The 16,101-nt window shown below is 42.9% G+C and overlaps 1 protein-coding gene across 3 annotated transcripts in view; it reads left to right on the forward strand.

The window, feature by feature from the left end:
- Positions 1-16,101, forward strand: part of SHISA9 (shisa family member 9) — a 341,549-nt gene that overhangs the window by 4,186 nt on the left and 321,262 nt on the right. For 2 of the 3 annotated variants that reach the window (XM_017539998.2, XM_017539999.2), the window contains exon 2: positions 10,225-10,352. In XM_017539998.2, the coding sequence (XP_017395487.1) occupies positions 10,225-10,352 (128 nt within the window). Of the gene's footprint in view, positions 1-2,599; positions 3,399-10,224; positions 10,353-16,101 lie in introns of those variants that run through there. The other variant, XM_017540000.2, reaches the window with a different exon arrangement.

A 16,101-nucleotide genomic window follows, 5' to 3' on the forward strand; every position in this document is an offset into this window, starting at 1 on the left:
TTTCACCTGGCCTGGGGTTGGCCAGGCTGGTCTCGAGCTCCTGATCTCATGCAGTCCACCCACCTCTGGCTCCCAAAGTGCTGGGATTACAGGCATGAGCCACTGTGCTCAGGCTTACTTGCATTCTGTTGCTTGTTTCTGTGATGTTGGGGCTGTCCCAGGTACCTGCCAAATGTGTCCTGGGCTGCTTACGCAGTTAATCATCTGGAATCCCAGCTATGGCAATTGACTTAGTAGCCTTTGCTGGATGGTGCTAAGGGATGCTCCAGTGGGTGCCAGCATGCCAAGCTTGGCATCAGAGAGGCTGCTATGACGCAAAGCAGCTTCCAGGTGAAATTAACCTGCCTGCCACAGCCTCTTAATTTTTGTCTGGAGCTGCGCGGGACCCTGAATGGGGGTTTGTTCTTATCCGGACTGAGAGCATATTCTCTTGAAAGACAACCATGTTGTCACGCCCCCCATTGTAAACTTTGCCCCTGGTGGCCAGTAAACTTGGGTTTTCCTGCAGAGGTCTCCAAGATACCAGTTTGCAGGTTCAGAGTGCTAGGCCTGTGGCCTGCTTCCTTCTGGGCTAATTAGGGCTGAGAAAAGGAGAAAGGCAGCAATTCCGGGAAGCCGTGCAGGGAGGCGTGCACGGGATCTAGTAAGAACTGAACAAATGCCCATTCAGCAGCTGCGAGAGCAGCCACAGTCAGCCACTATTGATTAGAATAAATGACTGTGAATGGTAACCAGCTATGGTTACCAAACCGTGTAGACATGTTCTGCTTGATCTGCAAGGTATTTCTATTTAGGTGTTTTTATTTTTAAGTTTTCCTCAATTTTGTGTTGTGAAAAATTGTAGACATCCACAAAAACCTTGAAAAATCATAAAATAACTTCAGTATATCCTTTATTTAGATGAGGATTTCTCAACCTTGGCAGTATTGACTGGAGAATCCTTTATTGTGCGGGTCTGCGGTGCTGTGTGTTTGCCAGCATCTCTGGTCTCTGCCCACTAGATGCTGGTAGCACGTACTCCACACCCCGGTTGTGACGGTGAAAAATATCTCTGGACATGGCCAAATGTCATCTAAGGGCAAAACTGGCCCTAGTTGAGAACCACTAATCTAAATTGAGCAATTATTAGTATTTTACCATAGTTGCTTTATTGGTCACACACTCTCTCCATATTTTTTGCTTCCCTTCTCCCTCTCCCCGCTCTTTCCTCCTGCCCTTTCTCCCTCCCTTCCTCCTGTCCCTCTGTCTAGCCTTCCTTCCTTCCATCCTCTTTTCCTCTCTCCTTTCCTTTCCTCCTCCCTTCCTTCTTCCCTGCCTTTCTTCCTTCCTTTCTTCCTCCGTTTTCCCTCTCTCCCTCCCTCTCTCCCTTCCTTCCTTCTTTCCTTCCTTCTGCCTTTCCTCCTTTTTTCCCCTCCCTCCCTTCCCTCCCTCCCTTCTCTCTTCCAGTTCTTCCCTTCCTTCCCCTCTTCTCATCTTCTTCCCTTCCTCCTTTTCTTCCTTTCCTTTCCCCCTTCCTCCCTTTCTTCTTTCTTTCTTTGCTGAAATGTGAAAATAAGTTGCAGACCTGATACTTAGTCCCTAATATCTCAGCATGGGCTTTCCTGAGAGCAAGGACATCCTCCTACACAGTACAATTTTATTATCACACTCAGGAAAAAGAATGCAGATCCCATAATATCATCAGACATCCAGTCATTAAAAAATTTCTCACTTGTACAAAAAATGTCTTTTAGAGCTCGGTTTTGCACATCAGGACCCGGCTTATTGTATTTGGCTGTGAAATCTCTTTAGTCTCTATTATGCCTGGTGTTTTAGAACCAAGTGAGGCTCAGTTGCCAGCATTTAAAAACTGGGAGGTTTTATGCAGGAATCCAGCTTCCCGGTTTCTCATGAGAACTTAGTGGGTCTGGTGATATTAGATCTGCATTTTCACACAGCAGCTGTTGGTTGCCACTGAGTGGTGACTGCCCCCTTCAGGAAGCTCTTGGGTTCCCGTCAGTCACCACCTCCACCCGGGTCACTCTGTTACATTTACTGCAGCCCCTAAAGAGTCAGTCGAGTTGGTCTGAACAGCCCAGGCTCTATTCAGATGGCCTGAGATTCAGTCCCAGCTCAGCCACTTAATAGCTGTGTGACCTTGGGAAGGTTGCTTCACCTCTCTTAGTCTCCGGCTCTTGTCTGCAGGTGGAGGATTCACTGAGACAGGGCTTGGAAAACAATGAACATAGGACCTGTCACATGGTTAGTGCTCAGCAGCTATTACCCTTTTATTACCATCCTTACTGAAAAGTTCTACGTCTTGTCTGCTGAAGAGAATTATGTTGTCGTTTGGATCTTGGTGACTGACCCTTGCTCTGTTATAGTTATTTAGCTGGGTGACATTGACCAAGTCTCCTAACCTCTCTGGACTTGTATTTGAATCTGAGCGGGAGGGGCTGGCAGGTGCAGAATAGGAGGGAGTGTCTATGTGTGACTACATGAAATACACTGCAAAGTGGTGGCCAAAGTGGTGTTGAAGAATCCTTGTTGATTTTGCAATTTTGCCATAAGCTTATGTGTAAATTTTCATTTAATTTCACACCCTTCCCTCATGAGGTAGGCTCTATGACAATCTGCTGTTTACGGAGGCACAGATTTCTTTCCAAGAGGATGAACCTGCCCCTGGTGAGTGGAGTGTCAGACTTCAAACCCGGATGGTCTGAGTGCACGGATCCTTGACTGCTAGGCCACACTGCATGTGAGTGCACACCTGCAGGAATTCCAGTCTCCTCAGATCACAAAGAAGTATGTGATGCCCTGCAAACAACAGCACATGCATCGAGGCCAGTTCAAGAAGCCAGCGTAAGATGGAGACTAGGAACGTTTTCTGCATCTGCCCCTGTAGGCCCAGACATCGTGGTTGAGGCATTGGTGAGAAATGACCTTGGGGACAGAAGCACATGTTTGAAGCTCTCTACACTTGAAGCCAGTAGGGAACACATGTCATTATTTTGTCCACCTTCAAACAGAATTGGAAATCCAAGTGGCAGATTGCAGAGCAGGAGTCCTGTGTGTTTTTAAAACATGCTTCAGAAGAACTGGCGTCCCTTGAAAAGAAGGAGCAACAAATAGTGATAAATGCACCTCCTTCTCTTGCCTTTTCCCTTCCAGTATCTCTCCTGTCTCCCACCTTTCTATGCATTTGTGGTTATCATAAGGCTTTGACCAGCTTCCCAGGCTGGAGAAGTCCATGTTTGCATGTATATAATGTTGGCCACGGAAAAGTATTTATTTTTCTTTGCAGGATATGTTGGCTTCTCTTTAGGCACTGAGTTCTTGCATTTTAAAAATCAACTTCATTGAGGTCTAACTGACCCAATACAATTCACACATTTTAAGTGTATAGTTTGATGCGCTTGGACAAATGTCTACACTTGTGTACCCATTACTCTAGAAAGCCCACTCATGCCCATTGCCCTTGGATTCTTGAAAAATAAATGATACTTCTTGTGCAAGAGGAAATGCTCAGGAACTCTATTAAAGGATTTAAAAGTCAACACATAGATTGGACATTGGGATACCTGGAGGCTCTTAAGCAAGGTACTGGGACTCTGAGTTCTGTTTGGAAACATTGGGGTCATATGTTTATCATTGTAATTGGAAAGAAAAGAGATACACATTTTCTTCTTGTTCCTCAGATAAACTAAGCTCATTCCCACATTGGAGCTGTTGCTCTGGCCCTTGTGTGGCTGGTCCCTCCTCATCACCCAGGTCCCAGCTCTAACGTCACCTTCTCTGAGAAGCCGTCCCTGACCAGGCTTAGTTGCTTCCCACTCTAGCCTGACACACTCCAGCTCATCACCCAGTCAGCATTATTTGCTTCATTTTACGTTATGGTCTAAAATGAACTTACTAATTAACTAATTTACTGGTTTATATTTTCTGTCTCCTTCCATTATCCTTTTCTTTCTTTCTTTCTTTCTTTCTTTCTTTTTTATTTTTTTGAGACAGAGTCTCGCTCTGTTGTCCAGGCTAGAGTACAATGGTGCAATCTTGGCTCACTGGAAACTCTGCCTCCCCAGTTCAAGTGATTCTCCTGCCTCAGCCTCCCAAGTAGCTAGGCTAATTTTTATATTTTTGTTAGAGATGGGGTTTCGCCATGTTGGCCAGGCTGGTCTTGAACTCTTGACCTGAAGTGATCCACAGTCTCCCAAACTACTGGGATTACAGGCATGAGCCACCATCCCTGGCCTTTTCATTATCATTCACAGTAAGGCATGCAGGGACCACAATTGTCTCTTCTACTCTATAGTTGGATTCTGAGTGCTTAGTTCAGTTTCACTACTTAGCAAGTAGAAGTTCTACATTTGATATCCTGGTTTACCTGGCATAACAAAGTACCTCCAAATTCACTCTCATTCATTCATTCAATAAATAGGTATTCGCTGAACATCTAACTTATGCCTTGCACTGTGCTGAGCTACGAGAGAACCATGAATAGCACAAAAGCAATCCTTGCCCTTGCAGAGCCAACAGTCAAATATCAGGAGACAGGTAACACAAAAGGAAATGTACAAGAAAGTTGAACCAGCACTAGCTTTCAGTACTCTCTAGTACTAGCTTTCAGTACTCTCATGAAATTGCCAATATTCAGTCATTTTCTCCCTCAAAAATGGCCCCATAATTATGTTTCAACACAATTGTTGTTTGAAACAATCATGTTTCAATATAATTCTGAACTGAGTGGAGGACTATCAAGAAAAAGTGTAGCTGCTTCTTCAGGTACCTGCTAGGGACAGGGTTCTCCAGAGAAACAGAACAAATATACAAAGAGATTTCTTAGAAGGAATTGGCAAGTCCACAATCTCCAGAGCCTTTGTTCTTGTCTGCAGGCTGACAGGCAGGTGAATTCTCTCTTTTTTGGGGAAAGGTCAGCATTTTGCTCTAGGCCTTCAGATGATTGGATGAGGCCCACTTGCCTTACAAGGGCAATGAGTTTTACTCAGTTTACTAATTTCAATGTTAATCTAATCTAAGAGCACCCTCCCAGAACACCTAGAATAATGGTTGATCAAATATCTGGGCACCCCAGTGTCAAGTTGACACATGACACTAACCATTACAGTACCCTTAGGGTCTTGTCACTCAGAGTGTGGCCTGTGAACCAGCAGCGTTTTTATCACCTGGGAGCTTGGGCAGACTCTTAGGCCTCACCTCCCACTCATCGAATCCGAATCTGCGTTTTAACAAGATCCCCAGGTGATCTGGATGCATCTTAACATCTGAGAAGCACTCAAACTGTGCCACAAACAAATGCCAAATTCATAGGCATTTGTGTGGCTTGGGACACATAGTTGGTGCTTTCTACTGTCAAATTCATTAAAAATTTTCATCACATCCCTGTCTATAAAATGTTTTTTGTATGCAACCCAATATATGCACATTTGTTTTACTAAGTGTATGCATGTGCATGGACCCATGACCAATGATTAGGTATGTTATGAAGCATACATAAGGACAAATTTCAAACTAAGCTTGAAGGTGAAATATTTGAAAATCTGTTGCTAATTGTGGTGACTTCATACTATCCTTACTGTCTCAACGTATGATGTACACTGAAGGGTGAAGTTCATCATTAATAAAAATATATTGTAACCATTCTTCCTGAGCATTTTCATTATTTTCTTCTGACTTTCTTTTGATCTCAATAAACTGTCATTATTTTACCCTAGCGAGAAGCTTTTGAAGAGAAGGGTAGGGGGAGTCCAGATTATTGTTTTCTTGTGCTTGCATGATCAGCGCTATCTTTAGGCTGTGGTTTTGTTAGGAATGGGGCATTTTTAAACCACACGTCTGTTTTGTGATGGTTAGCTGAGTAGAAAAATTTTAGGTTGGTGCAAATGTAATTGTGGTTTTTGCCATTGAAAGTAATGGATTACTTTTGCCCCAAGCTAATAAATGATCTGTGCATCCCCTTTAGGGGCACATATAATTGTCATATAGGCAGCACTTCCCAGCGACGGTACTGCTGGCGGTCACCTTCCTTGGTCCAAGGTTCCTGATTCCTGCCATCTTACATGGGTCTTCCAAGAGTGGGCGCCAGCATCGATCCAGGTAAAACCATACAAAGAGGTTCTGACATTTCCTCTGCCTGTATCAAATCAGTTTATGCAGTCCCTGGAGTGAGCGAGCCTTTGTCCAGGAAATGATGGTCCCTAAGACTCCTCATCTCTGCCGCATGCTCTAGGAAGGGCTGCCCTGGGGAAAAGTGTCCTTGGGCTTTTGGGCTGAAATTTTACAAATGTTGGAACTCAGAAGCCCAGGGGATCTGCGGATGGCAGAACTGACCGAGTTCACAGTAGCCCACCTGATTACATACTTTGTTATCCTTTTGAAAGCCTGAACAGTTTGCAGTTTGTTGCAGGGGGCGGGAGAAGGGGGGACTCCTTAGAAAATCTGATAGTGATGGTTTCTTGCTTGAGAAAAATGCACAAACAGAATTTCCATCCAGTTTCAGAGCATTCAGCCATCTCCTGAAGCTCAGTATGAAGAGCTTGTTTAAAAGTGAAAAAGGCAAGTTAGCTTTGGAAGGCCTCGGTCTTTTGTTTCAAAACTTTTCCTGAAGCCCCTTTGAGTTTCAGACCCTGCTTATTGCACGGAGGTCGGAAGGAGCCCAAACTTTGATTTCAAAGACGTTCAGGTCTGCATCTCCTCTCCATCCCCGCACTGCTTAGTGAGTTCACATGGGCAGTGTCTCACTCTATGAAACGGATTATGCTGATTGATACCTTGTCACCTGCCCCTCTTCGTCTGCCCTATTCCAGTGTCATTGGCCTTCGTGTTTATTCTCCAAATAACTCAGCTCTTTTCCACCTCAGGGCCTTTGCGCTTTCTGTTCTCTCAGCCTGGAATGCTCTTCCCATCCTCGTCACGTGACCAGCTCGTCACTGTTCAAGGCCCATCTCCAGCGTCACCCCTGCACACAGGCATTTCCTGATTTACACTGCATCTCTCCCTTCGCTGTTTATTTGTAACTTAAAAGTATACATTTAGTGGTTTTTAGTATATTTAGAAAGTATACTTTAAGAAAGTAGTTTGCGATTCAATGCTTTTTCATACATAGGTTGGTGCAAGCTTAATTGTGGTTTTTGTCATTACTTTTTTTTTTTTTGAGACTGAGTTTCACTCTTGTTGCCCAGCCTGGGGTGCAGTGATGTGATCTCGGCTCACTGCAACCTCCACCTCCCAGGTTCAAGCAGTTCTCCTGCCTCAGCCTCCTGAGTAGCTGGGACTACAGGTACCCACTCCCATGCCCAGCTAATTATTGTATTTTTAGTGGAGATGGGGCTTCACCATATTGGTCGGGCTGGTCTCAAAATCCCAACCTCAGGTAATCCTCCTGCTTCATCCTCCCAAAGTGCTGGGATTACAGGTGTCAGCCACTGCAACCAGCTGGTTTTGGCTATCGTGTCTAATGGCAAAAGTCGAAGTTCCTTTTGCACCAACCTAATACTTAACAAAGTTGTGCAACTATCACCACTACTTACTCCCAGTCCACTATCTAATTTTAAGGTTTTCATCACCTTAAAAAAATCCATATCCATTAGCAGTCACCTCCCTCTCTGCTCCTCGTGTCTTCTGGTAACCACAAATCTACTTTCTATCTTTATGGATTTGCCTATTCTGGACATGGGATATCAATGGACTTATACGATGTATGGCCTTTTGTGTCTGGCCTCTTTCCCTGGGAATAATGTTTTCAAGATTCATTCACGTTGTAGCAGGTACCAGTGCTTCATTCCTGTGTATGGCTGGAGAATATTCCTTTTGCCGTAATACGTCTCGTGTGTCCATTCATCAGCTGATGGCCATTCGGGTTGTTTCCACTTGTTAGCTGTTGTGGAAATTGCTGCCTTGCCCCCAGGCACTCTGGATCACATTATTTATTTGATTTGCAGCCCTTGTTTATTTACCTAACATGTTTATTTAAAAAAAAAATCTTCTCCCATAGAATATAAGCTTCGGGAAGGCAGTAACGTTGTTCATCTTGGGCACTACTGTATCCTCAGGGCCTTATATAGTGCATGGCACGTAGCAGATGATAAGTATTTGTGGAAACAATGAAAGAATGAGAGCTGTTGTTATTCTCTCATCTCCGTAGACCCAGTCTTTTCCTCTAATTCACGTGGGGCTCTTGCTGTTCTGAGAAGTTTGTGCACTAGTCCGCGTGAAGTCCCTGTGTTACTCTCTCTCACATCCCAGATGTCTTCTCACCAGCTGTAGTTCTCACCCCATGACTCCATTGCTCCATGATCAACAATTCCCCCATGCATGCTCGGGGCCTCTGTGGCCTTAGCACAGTCTCACATTTGAATGTGTACCAGATTCTCGCAGACTGCTGGGTGAAGTCCAGCCGTGGAGTTTCTGACTCGGGAGGGCTGGATGGATCTGAACATTTGCATCTTAACAAGTTCCCAGGCGACACTGCCAGGACACTGACACTGTTGATAGGCGGACTGTTGTTTGAGAATCACTGCTGTAGTGTGGTAAATTTCAGCAGACAGGCCCCAGCCTGTCTGTGTGGGTCTCCCGCAAACGGTTCCTCCTCCTCCTGTGTCTCCCAGTGAGTGGGCTCAGAGGGCTCTGGCCAGCTAACAGCTTGGGGGTATATCCCCAAACATGGGAATACTACTTGTGGGTTTGTGCCCTGGAGAACTTCTCCCTGGTACAGAGGAGGCCTGTATGAAGATGTTTATTGGTCAGCTGTGGTGGCTCATGCTTGTTTGTAATCCCGACACTTTGGGAGGTGGAGGTGGGAGGATCACTTGAAGCCGGGAGTTTGAAACCAGCCTGGTCAACATAGTAAGGCCCTGAGATCGCGTCTCTACAAAAGAAAACAAATTAGCTGGGCATGGTGGCATGTGCCTGTGGTCCCAGCTATGCAGGAGGCTGAGGTGGGAGTATTACTTGCACCCAGGAATTTGAGGCTGCAGTGAGCCATGATCACACCTCTGCATTCCAGCCTGGGTGACAGAGCAAGACCCTATCTGAAGAAAAAATAAAAAAGATGTTTATTGCAGTGTTGTTTATCAGGGTCGGCGAGTTGGTGACCATCTAGATTGCCCATAATTATGGAAATGACAAATAGGGCTGATAGTCTGCTGGTTTGCAATGAAACAGTTGGTTTTTTGTAGCTGCCATCCATTCTGATGGGTTTCTGATGGGTCAGTTCCTCCACCAAACTGTTGCATTCCGGCAGGTAAGTGAAATGTGGGGATTGCATATGAGGGAATACGTGCAGCAGTTGCAAGGGATGGAAGTGATTCACATTCAGCAATACGGCTAATGCTCACTTGTGAACAAAGGAAGAAAGGGAATGAGGTTTATGATAAAAACACTGTTTATGTAAAACACACATAGACAACAATACTACAAAATATGTATCTTTCAATAGTCATATAATCTGAATAAACACATGACGGATAGTAAAGAGAAAAAAATGTGGTGGTAGGTCTGATCTTAGGTGCAATATCTGTTTGACAGTTCTCTGTTCTACGTATGAACACTGAGGTTTTTTTTTTTTTTTTTTGCTAAGTTTACATCTAATCATGAAGGTCACTGTCATGTCATAGCTTGAATTGTGTCTCCATCCCCCTACACAGTCCAGAATTACTGAGGCTCAAATGCCTGTGCCACAACTTACTGGCTCTGTGACCTTCAGCAGGTCGATTCACCTCTCTGAGCCTTTGTTTACTCCTCTGCAAGGAGCAATAATCCTCATAATGTGTTTTGTGCTGCTTTGTTTAGTTAAGACATGTAATGCAATTAGCATAGTGCCTGGGTTATGGCAAATAATAAATGTTATCTAGTGTTACTAATACGGGGCCATTGCTATACGTGAAGGGTTGATATCTAGTGTTAGATATCAAGAGAGAACCAAATCTATGGACTGCAGACACATTACATGTATTCATCATTTAATCCTCTTAAAAACTCGGTGGGGTAGATATTCCTGTTATTACGTGGCTGTTGTGAGAAGTGCACTATTGTGCATCAAGTCCCTGGGTAACCTCTAATTACAGTGATTGCATTTACTTAGGTTTTTCTGTATCCCACCCCTAACTAGAATGGTGGCTCCATGGAGCAATCTGCCTTGCCTTTTGTCCACCAGCTCGGTACTCAGTGCATCACAGCTGCCAATCATTGGGTTCTGAATGAACAGATTTAAATTCATTCTTCTTCCAGGGCCCTTGCGGATGTCATGAGGCCACAGGGCCACTGCAACACTGATCACATGGAGAGAGACCTGAACATTGTTGTCCACGTCCAGCATTACGAGAACATGGACACAAGAACCCCCATAAATAATCTTCGTAAGTACAACTGCATGAACCATTTCCAGTCCCATTTGGTGACCTGAGTGGTGGTCACATTGCCAGATGTCATGGAGTGTGTGTGAGAGTTAAGAGCCTCTCTTTGTGGGCAAGTTAGAAGCTTTCTTTCATCTCTTTTGGATGAAGCTGAATTTGGCATCATCAGATGTCACTTGGTTGGTTTCTTTGTTAAATAGCAATCCACTTGGTTGGTTGGATCACATGATTGGTTCTTCTTTTAACTAGTAGACTGCTCAATTGGTTCATCTTGATTGATCTGTTAACTAGATTAGTGGCTCTCTTGTTTGTTTCACCATGGTTGGGTACTTAGTTAAGCAATGGATTATTGGGTTGGTTCATTTTAGGTGGTCAATCTATTAGTCAGTGGTCCATTCGCTTATATGTCTGCCTCCTGAGGTAGACCAGTTGTGACTTCTAGGTTTCCTGCTGTTTTCAGTTATGAAATACTAGTTCAGAAGAATTATGTCTATGATTTGTAAAGCTAGAGTTTCATAAAAATAATCCACAAAATACTCTATGTGTAGGGGGTGCAGGGGGTGGGTATTGAATTTTGGTCCTGTTGATTTGAGGTTCCTATGTGTGATTCAGCAGCAGCAAATTCGTTTCCATTGTTCTGCAAGGGGGAAAAAAACTGTGTTTGCTATTGTGTTTCAATAGGTATTTTTCACAGAGCATGACTGGGATCTTGGTATACTCCCAAGGCTTTTCTTCCCTTTCAAAGGTCTGTATATACAATATACATCACGGAGCTGATGCTCTGACTAATGAGACTGGATGAAAAATAAGATTGTTTGGTTTTTGACAATAGTGTACTACTGCGGTTACCCCAGTAATTATGTTTTCAAGTAACCCCCACGTTAAAGTAATGTGGAAGGCTTGGTTTAAAATAAGCAAAGCCAGACAATTTAAAGGATACATTTAGTTGTGGCTGGAGATTCCTGAAAGCAGAAACAATTCTAGTGCTGCACATTTTAACAGACTGGGTCGCCTTTGCTGAGGCTCCGCTAGGAGTTGCCTGGGTGTTTTATATGCTGAATCATAGTTTTGGACTGTTTGGTTGCAAATTCTCATGCTCATTGGATAGAGGAAGAAGCCTGTGGAGTTCGACTGAGGCGATGTGGATTATCTGATTCTGCATAGTCATGATTCTTCATGGTTTGGAAATTGTTGCAGTGTGTTAGTAAAGTCAATGTTTGCATGGTTTGAAAAATGGGCCACCAAATAGAATGTCTTAGGTTTCAGTATATTAAATAATGTAACATTATTAGTGAACGGGATCACAAGTGGTATAAGAAATAGCCACATTTTACAGCAAAATACACAAGCAAATGGAAGTTTTATGACCAAATCCCATAGCCCCCAAAGATATGGTAAATGGCATCAATTCTAACATGGCAATCGCTGCGTCTGTTTCTGGCTTTAATGGAAATGAGCACATTTTCTTTCAGTTGGCTCTGGGAAATAAGCTGAACCTAGTCATATGCTTGGGTCCCAAACATCATATGTGAATGAACATGATCAGGGAACAGAGAAATTGAAATGGTGTTGAGTCCCTGGCTATAAAAGGCAATTGCTAACAGGTTCTTCACTGGAAGTTCCAATCTCTAGAATGATTTTCAGTCAGCACTCAGATGAAATAACAAACTCATTGGAGTCACCCAACTTTCATCATTCTATCAGGCGGCAGGAAACCTTAATAAAGGTTGCTTACGCAAGGCGTTTTCATTGAAAGTTGTACTGAAAATGGATTACTGTTCAGAGATGGATGTCCAGGCTCTAAATAATTCAGAAGTCTCTTGCACCAGGCTACTTTGGCTTATTTATGATTCTTGCATTTGGTCTATATTTGTGACTAAGTAATCAGTGATCTTTTACATCAAGGGAGAAAGTGTCTTGTAATAGTCTATTGGGTAGCAGTAGACTAGAGAATTCCTGGGAAGCTACAAAGGAGAATTCCAAGAATCATGCTACAAACACTGTATTCTTACAATAATTGCCGACGACATTAATTTTATATAATTCTTCCAGGTTGATGCAATTCTTCTTTCCTAGCCGTCTTGGGAATATCTGAATAACAAAAATAAGATGCATGTGATCTTTTCACCAGTTTATATTAATAAGCTTAACGCATTAATTCAGCAGCTGACAGTAATAATAGATTTCCTTATCTTTTTATTGATTTGTAGGAGTTATTTACGTATTATAGACACAGAAAAACATTTGTATGTTTGGATGAACAAATGATTTGAGGAGTTCATTGAAAGAATAGGACAAGATGACTGATATTAATCAGTTAAGGGTTTAAGAAGCCAAGCAGTCGTCAGAGAACATTTTGATTGATAGCAAAGTAGAAGGGACGGTGTCCGGTCTGATAAATGGAAAATTAGACCAGCCCTTTGTGCCTGAACCAGAATGCATCCATTTAATATAAAACCCTTTCCTGGACATTATGGAATCTACAATGATTTGCCATTACACATTTGGAAAGAATGATGCATCTATTTGTGATACACCAAGAAGGGCACATCATGCCATTTTCAGTTTGTTTTTCACTGAACATCCAACTTGCTAGGTTTGACTGGGCATTCACTAGTCTCAAGTTAAATGTCATTTTCATGTCTTTTCAATCACCCACTCGACATTGCCTTAAGAAAATGCTAATCTCCATCTATTTATCTCTTCTTAATACTAGCTGTAGGTTTCTTTCTATTCTTTCCCTTAAGCTTTAGTCAAATGGTGAGATAATTGATAGCCAGAAATCTGGATATTTGGAAGAAGGGCAGTGGAGAGGTGAAGGCGAACGGGGAGGAAAGAGAAAATTTTTGTCAACTTTTCTACATTAATTTTTCTGGGGTTGATTTTTCCTGTGATATGTTGGACTTGCCTTTTTATCTAGAGTCGGATTTTTCTTCAGCGGATGCTGTTCATGTTCTTTCCAGGCATTCAGTGGTATTGCCTAAAAATATTTAGTCTGATAATCAAAAGGGCCTCAACCTCTTTGATTAACAGGATGTAGTTTCCCGTAAGATGGTGATTTTCTGCAAATGTTCCTCAGATTCTATATAATTATCATTTGTTTTTGAAGGCACATTTTGTCCTTAAGTGCTATGAACATATTCTGCCTCCCCTACCCCGACTTCCCTGGCTGCCAGTGACACCCATCTCCCGTGTTGGGAGCGCAGGCTGCATGTAGGCTCCATTTGGTCTTTTTTTTTTTTTTTTTTTGAGACAGAGTGTCGCTCTGTCATCCAGGCTGGAGTGCAATGGCACAATCTCAGCTCACTGCAACCTCCGCCTCCCAGGTTGAAGTGATTCTCCTGCCTCAGCCTCCCAAGTAGCTGGGATTACAGGTGTGCACCACCACACCTGGCTAATATTTGTATTTTTAGTAGAAATGGGGTTTCACCATGTTGGTCAGGCTGGTCTTGGACTCCTGAACTCATGATCCACCCCCGTGCTTCCAAGAGTGCTGGGATTACAGGCATAAGCCCCTGTGCCGTGCCCCATTTGGTCTTCTTAAGTATGGGAGACGTGAGTGAGGGGCTGTGGCCAAAGCCTGGATCAACATTTCTCAACTTGTTTGTGTTCACAGCGCATTTTTTGAAATATGTCTTTTGTTTTGGAGTCCATTTTAAAATTTACAGCAGAAAGGTTGCAAAAGATAGTACCCAGAAAAATGAAAAAGACCTGTTTGATAGCACAACAGGCTGACTACAGTCAATAATAAATTAATTGTACGTTTTAAAATAACTTAAAGAGTGTCATTGGATTGTTTGTAACTCAAAGGATAAATGCTTGAGGGCATGGACACCCCATTCTCCATGATGTGCTTATTTTACATTGCGTGCCTGTGTCAAAACATGTCATGTACCCCATAAATATATACATCTACTATGTATCAGCAAGCATAAAACAACAGCAGCAGCAAGAACAGCAAAAGATAAAATGCAGACTTCTGTATACTCCTCACCCACTTTCCCCGATATCAACATTTGACATCACCAGGGCACGTTTGTCAAAACTAAGAAATCAACATGAGTACATTCCTTTTAGCTAAACTGCAGACGTTGTTTGGATTTTGCTAGTTTCTTCACTGATACTTCTTTTCTGTTCTAGGTCCCTTCCAGGATACCACATTGTCTTTAGCAGAGCACACTTTGATTATAGACTTTTGGTTGGGCAGTATTGCATAATGATGTGGTAAAGACAGAAAACAACACTACACAAGCCAGAAGCAATTATAGATCCTTGACTGCCACAGTGCAAAACGTGTCACCTAGTGTCTATAAAGACAATTACATAGAATTACTCTCTTTGGGTCAGTGTTGAAATGGAACCAGTTGCTTGTCTGACTGTGCTCTTGGGTATATTCATGGGACAAAGACTTTCATGTCCCACCCACCCTTACCACCCCTCTTTGAATCTGGGTTATGCTGTAAAATAAATCATGTTGTTACATAATTTATTTTATAGCATAACCTGAGCAAGTGAGAAGAAGTGATGACTTGATGTTTTAGAACACAAAATCCATCAGAAAGAGCAGGCTCCTCTTCCAGCCCATCACACTTTTACTCTTCTAAGATAATTCCCAAATGGATTTACAAGGAACCCCAAAGCTGACCTATGGCCTAGTTTATGATGACATTGTATACCTCATATCTAGGACTATTTATGAGTCCATATTTACTGAGGTACCTGGGAGGTCCTACACTTAACTTTTGAAAATATTACCAAATATTTAACATATTTGAGAGGTCGAGCATGGCTCAGACGTATAGTCTCAGTGCTTTAGGAGGCAGAAACAGGAGGATCATTTGAGATCAGGAGTTGGAGGCCAGCCTGGGAAATAAGGCGAGACCCTGTCTCTAAAAAAAGTAGAAATAATAAAAAAAGTAACCGGACATGGTGGCTCATACCTGTAGTGCCAGCTACTTGGCAGGCTGAAGTGGGAGATTGAACTCAGGAGGTCAAGGCTGCAGTGAGCTGTGATCACACCACTGCACTCCAGCCTGAGTGAGACTCTCTCTCTATAAAAAATAAAAATAAAAATAAAAATAAAAGATCTGGGGGGAGTTTCCTAGCCAGGGAAGGCAAAATCATAAGTATAGAAAGGCACATAGAACAGTAAAAAATATATAAGATAGCATAATATCAGCAGTGATTTATACAGATAACATTATAAAACTCTAAGACATGAATTCCTCCAAACCTTATTAGGTTGAGACTATTGTTTCCACCATCATCAGGATGGGGGAAACTGAGGATCAGAGTGGTTAGGTGGCTTTTCTAAAGTTTGTATAGCTGCTTAGTGGTGACACTGGGATTTAAACTGAGCCAGTCAGGTCCCCAAGGTCTGTGATTATAACCACTACACTCGATTGCCTTTTCTTGTGGTGCAGGTGTTTGCAGTGTTGGGTAGGTCTTCCCCTGGGAGTAGAAACTGTTGAAAGATATGCTAAGTCAATGGAAAGGTGCACTGGCATTTTAGCAAAGAGAGCTGTTTGAAAATATACATCCAATTTACAGTCCTACTAATAACTAACATTTATTGAGCATGGTACTACATGCTTGGAATGTATTAGGCCATTTAGTTCTCAGTCAACCCTCAAAGAGCCAAGGTCTATTCTGCCCCAGAGGCTCTGCACCTGCTGTGCTTCATGCCTCCAGCACACAGCTCCAGGCCTCTGTGTGTCTGATCTTTCCTCTTTCATCTCATACCCCAATGGCT

This window comes from Cebus imitator, unplaced genomic scaffold (genome assembly GCF_001604975.1).
Source record: "Cebus imitator isolate Cc_AM_T3 unplaced genomic scaffold, Cebus_imitator-1.0 Scaffold122, whole genome shotgun sequence".
Taxonomy (NCBI): domain Eukaryota; kingdom Metazoa; phylum Chordata; class Mammalia; order Primates; family Cebidae; genus Cebus; species Cebus imitator.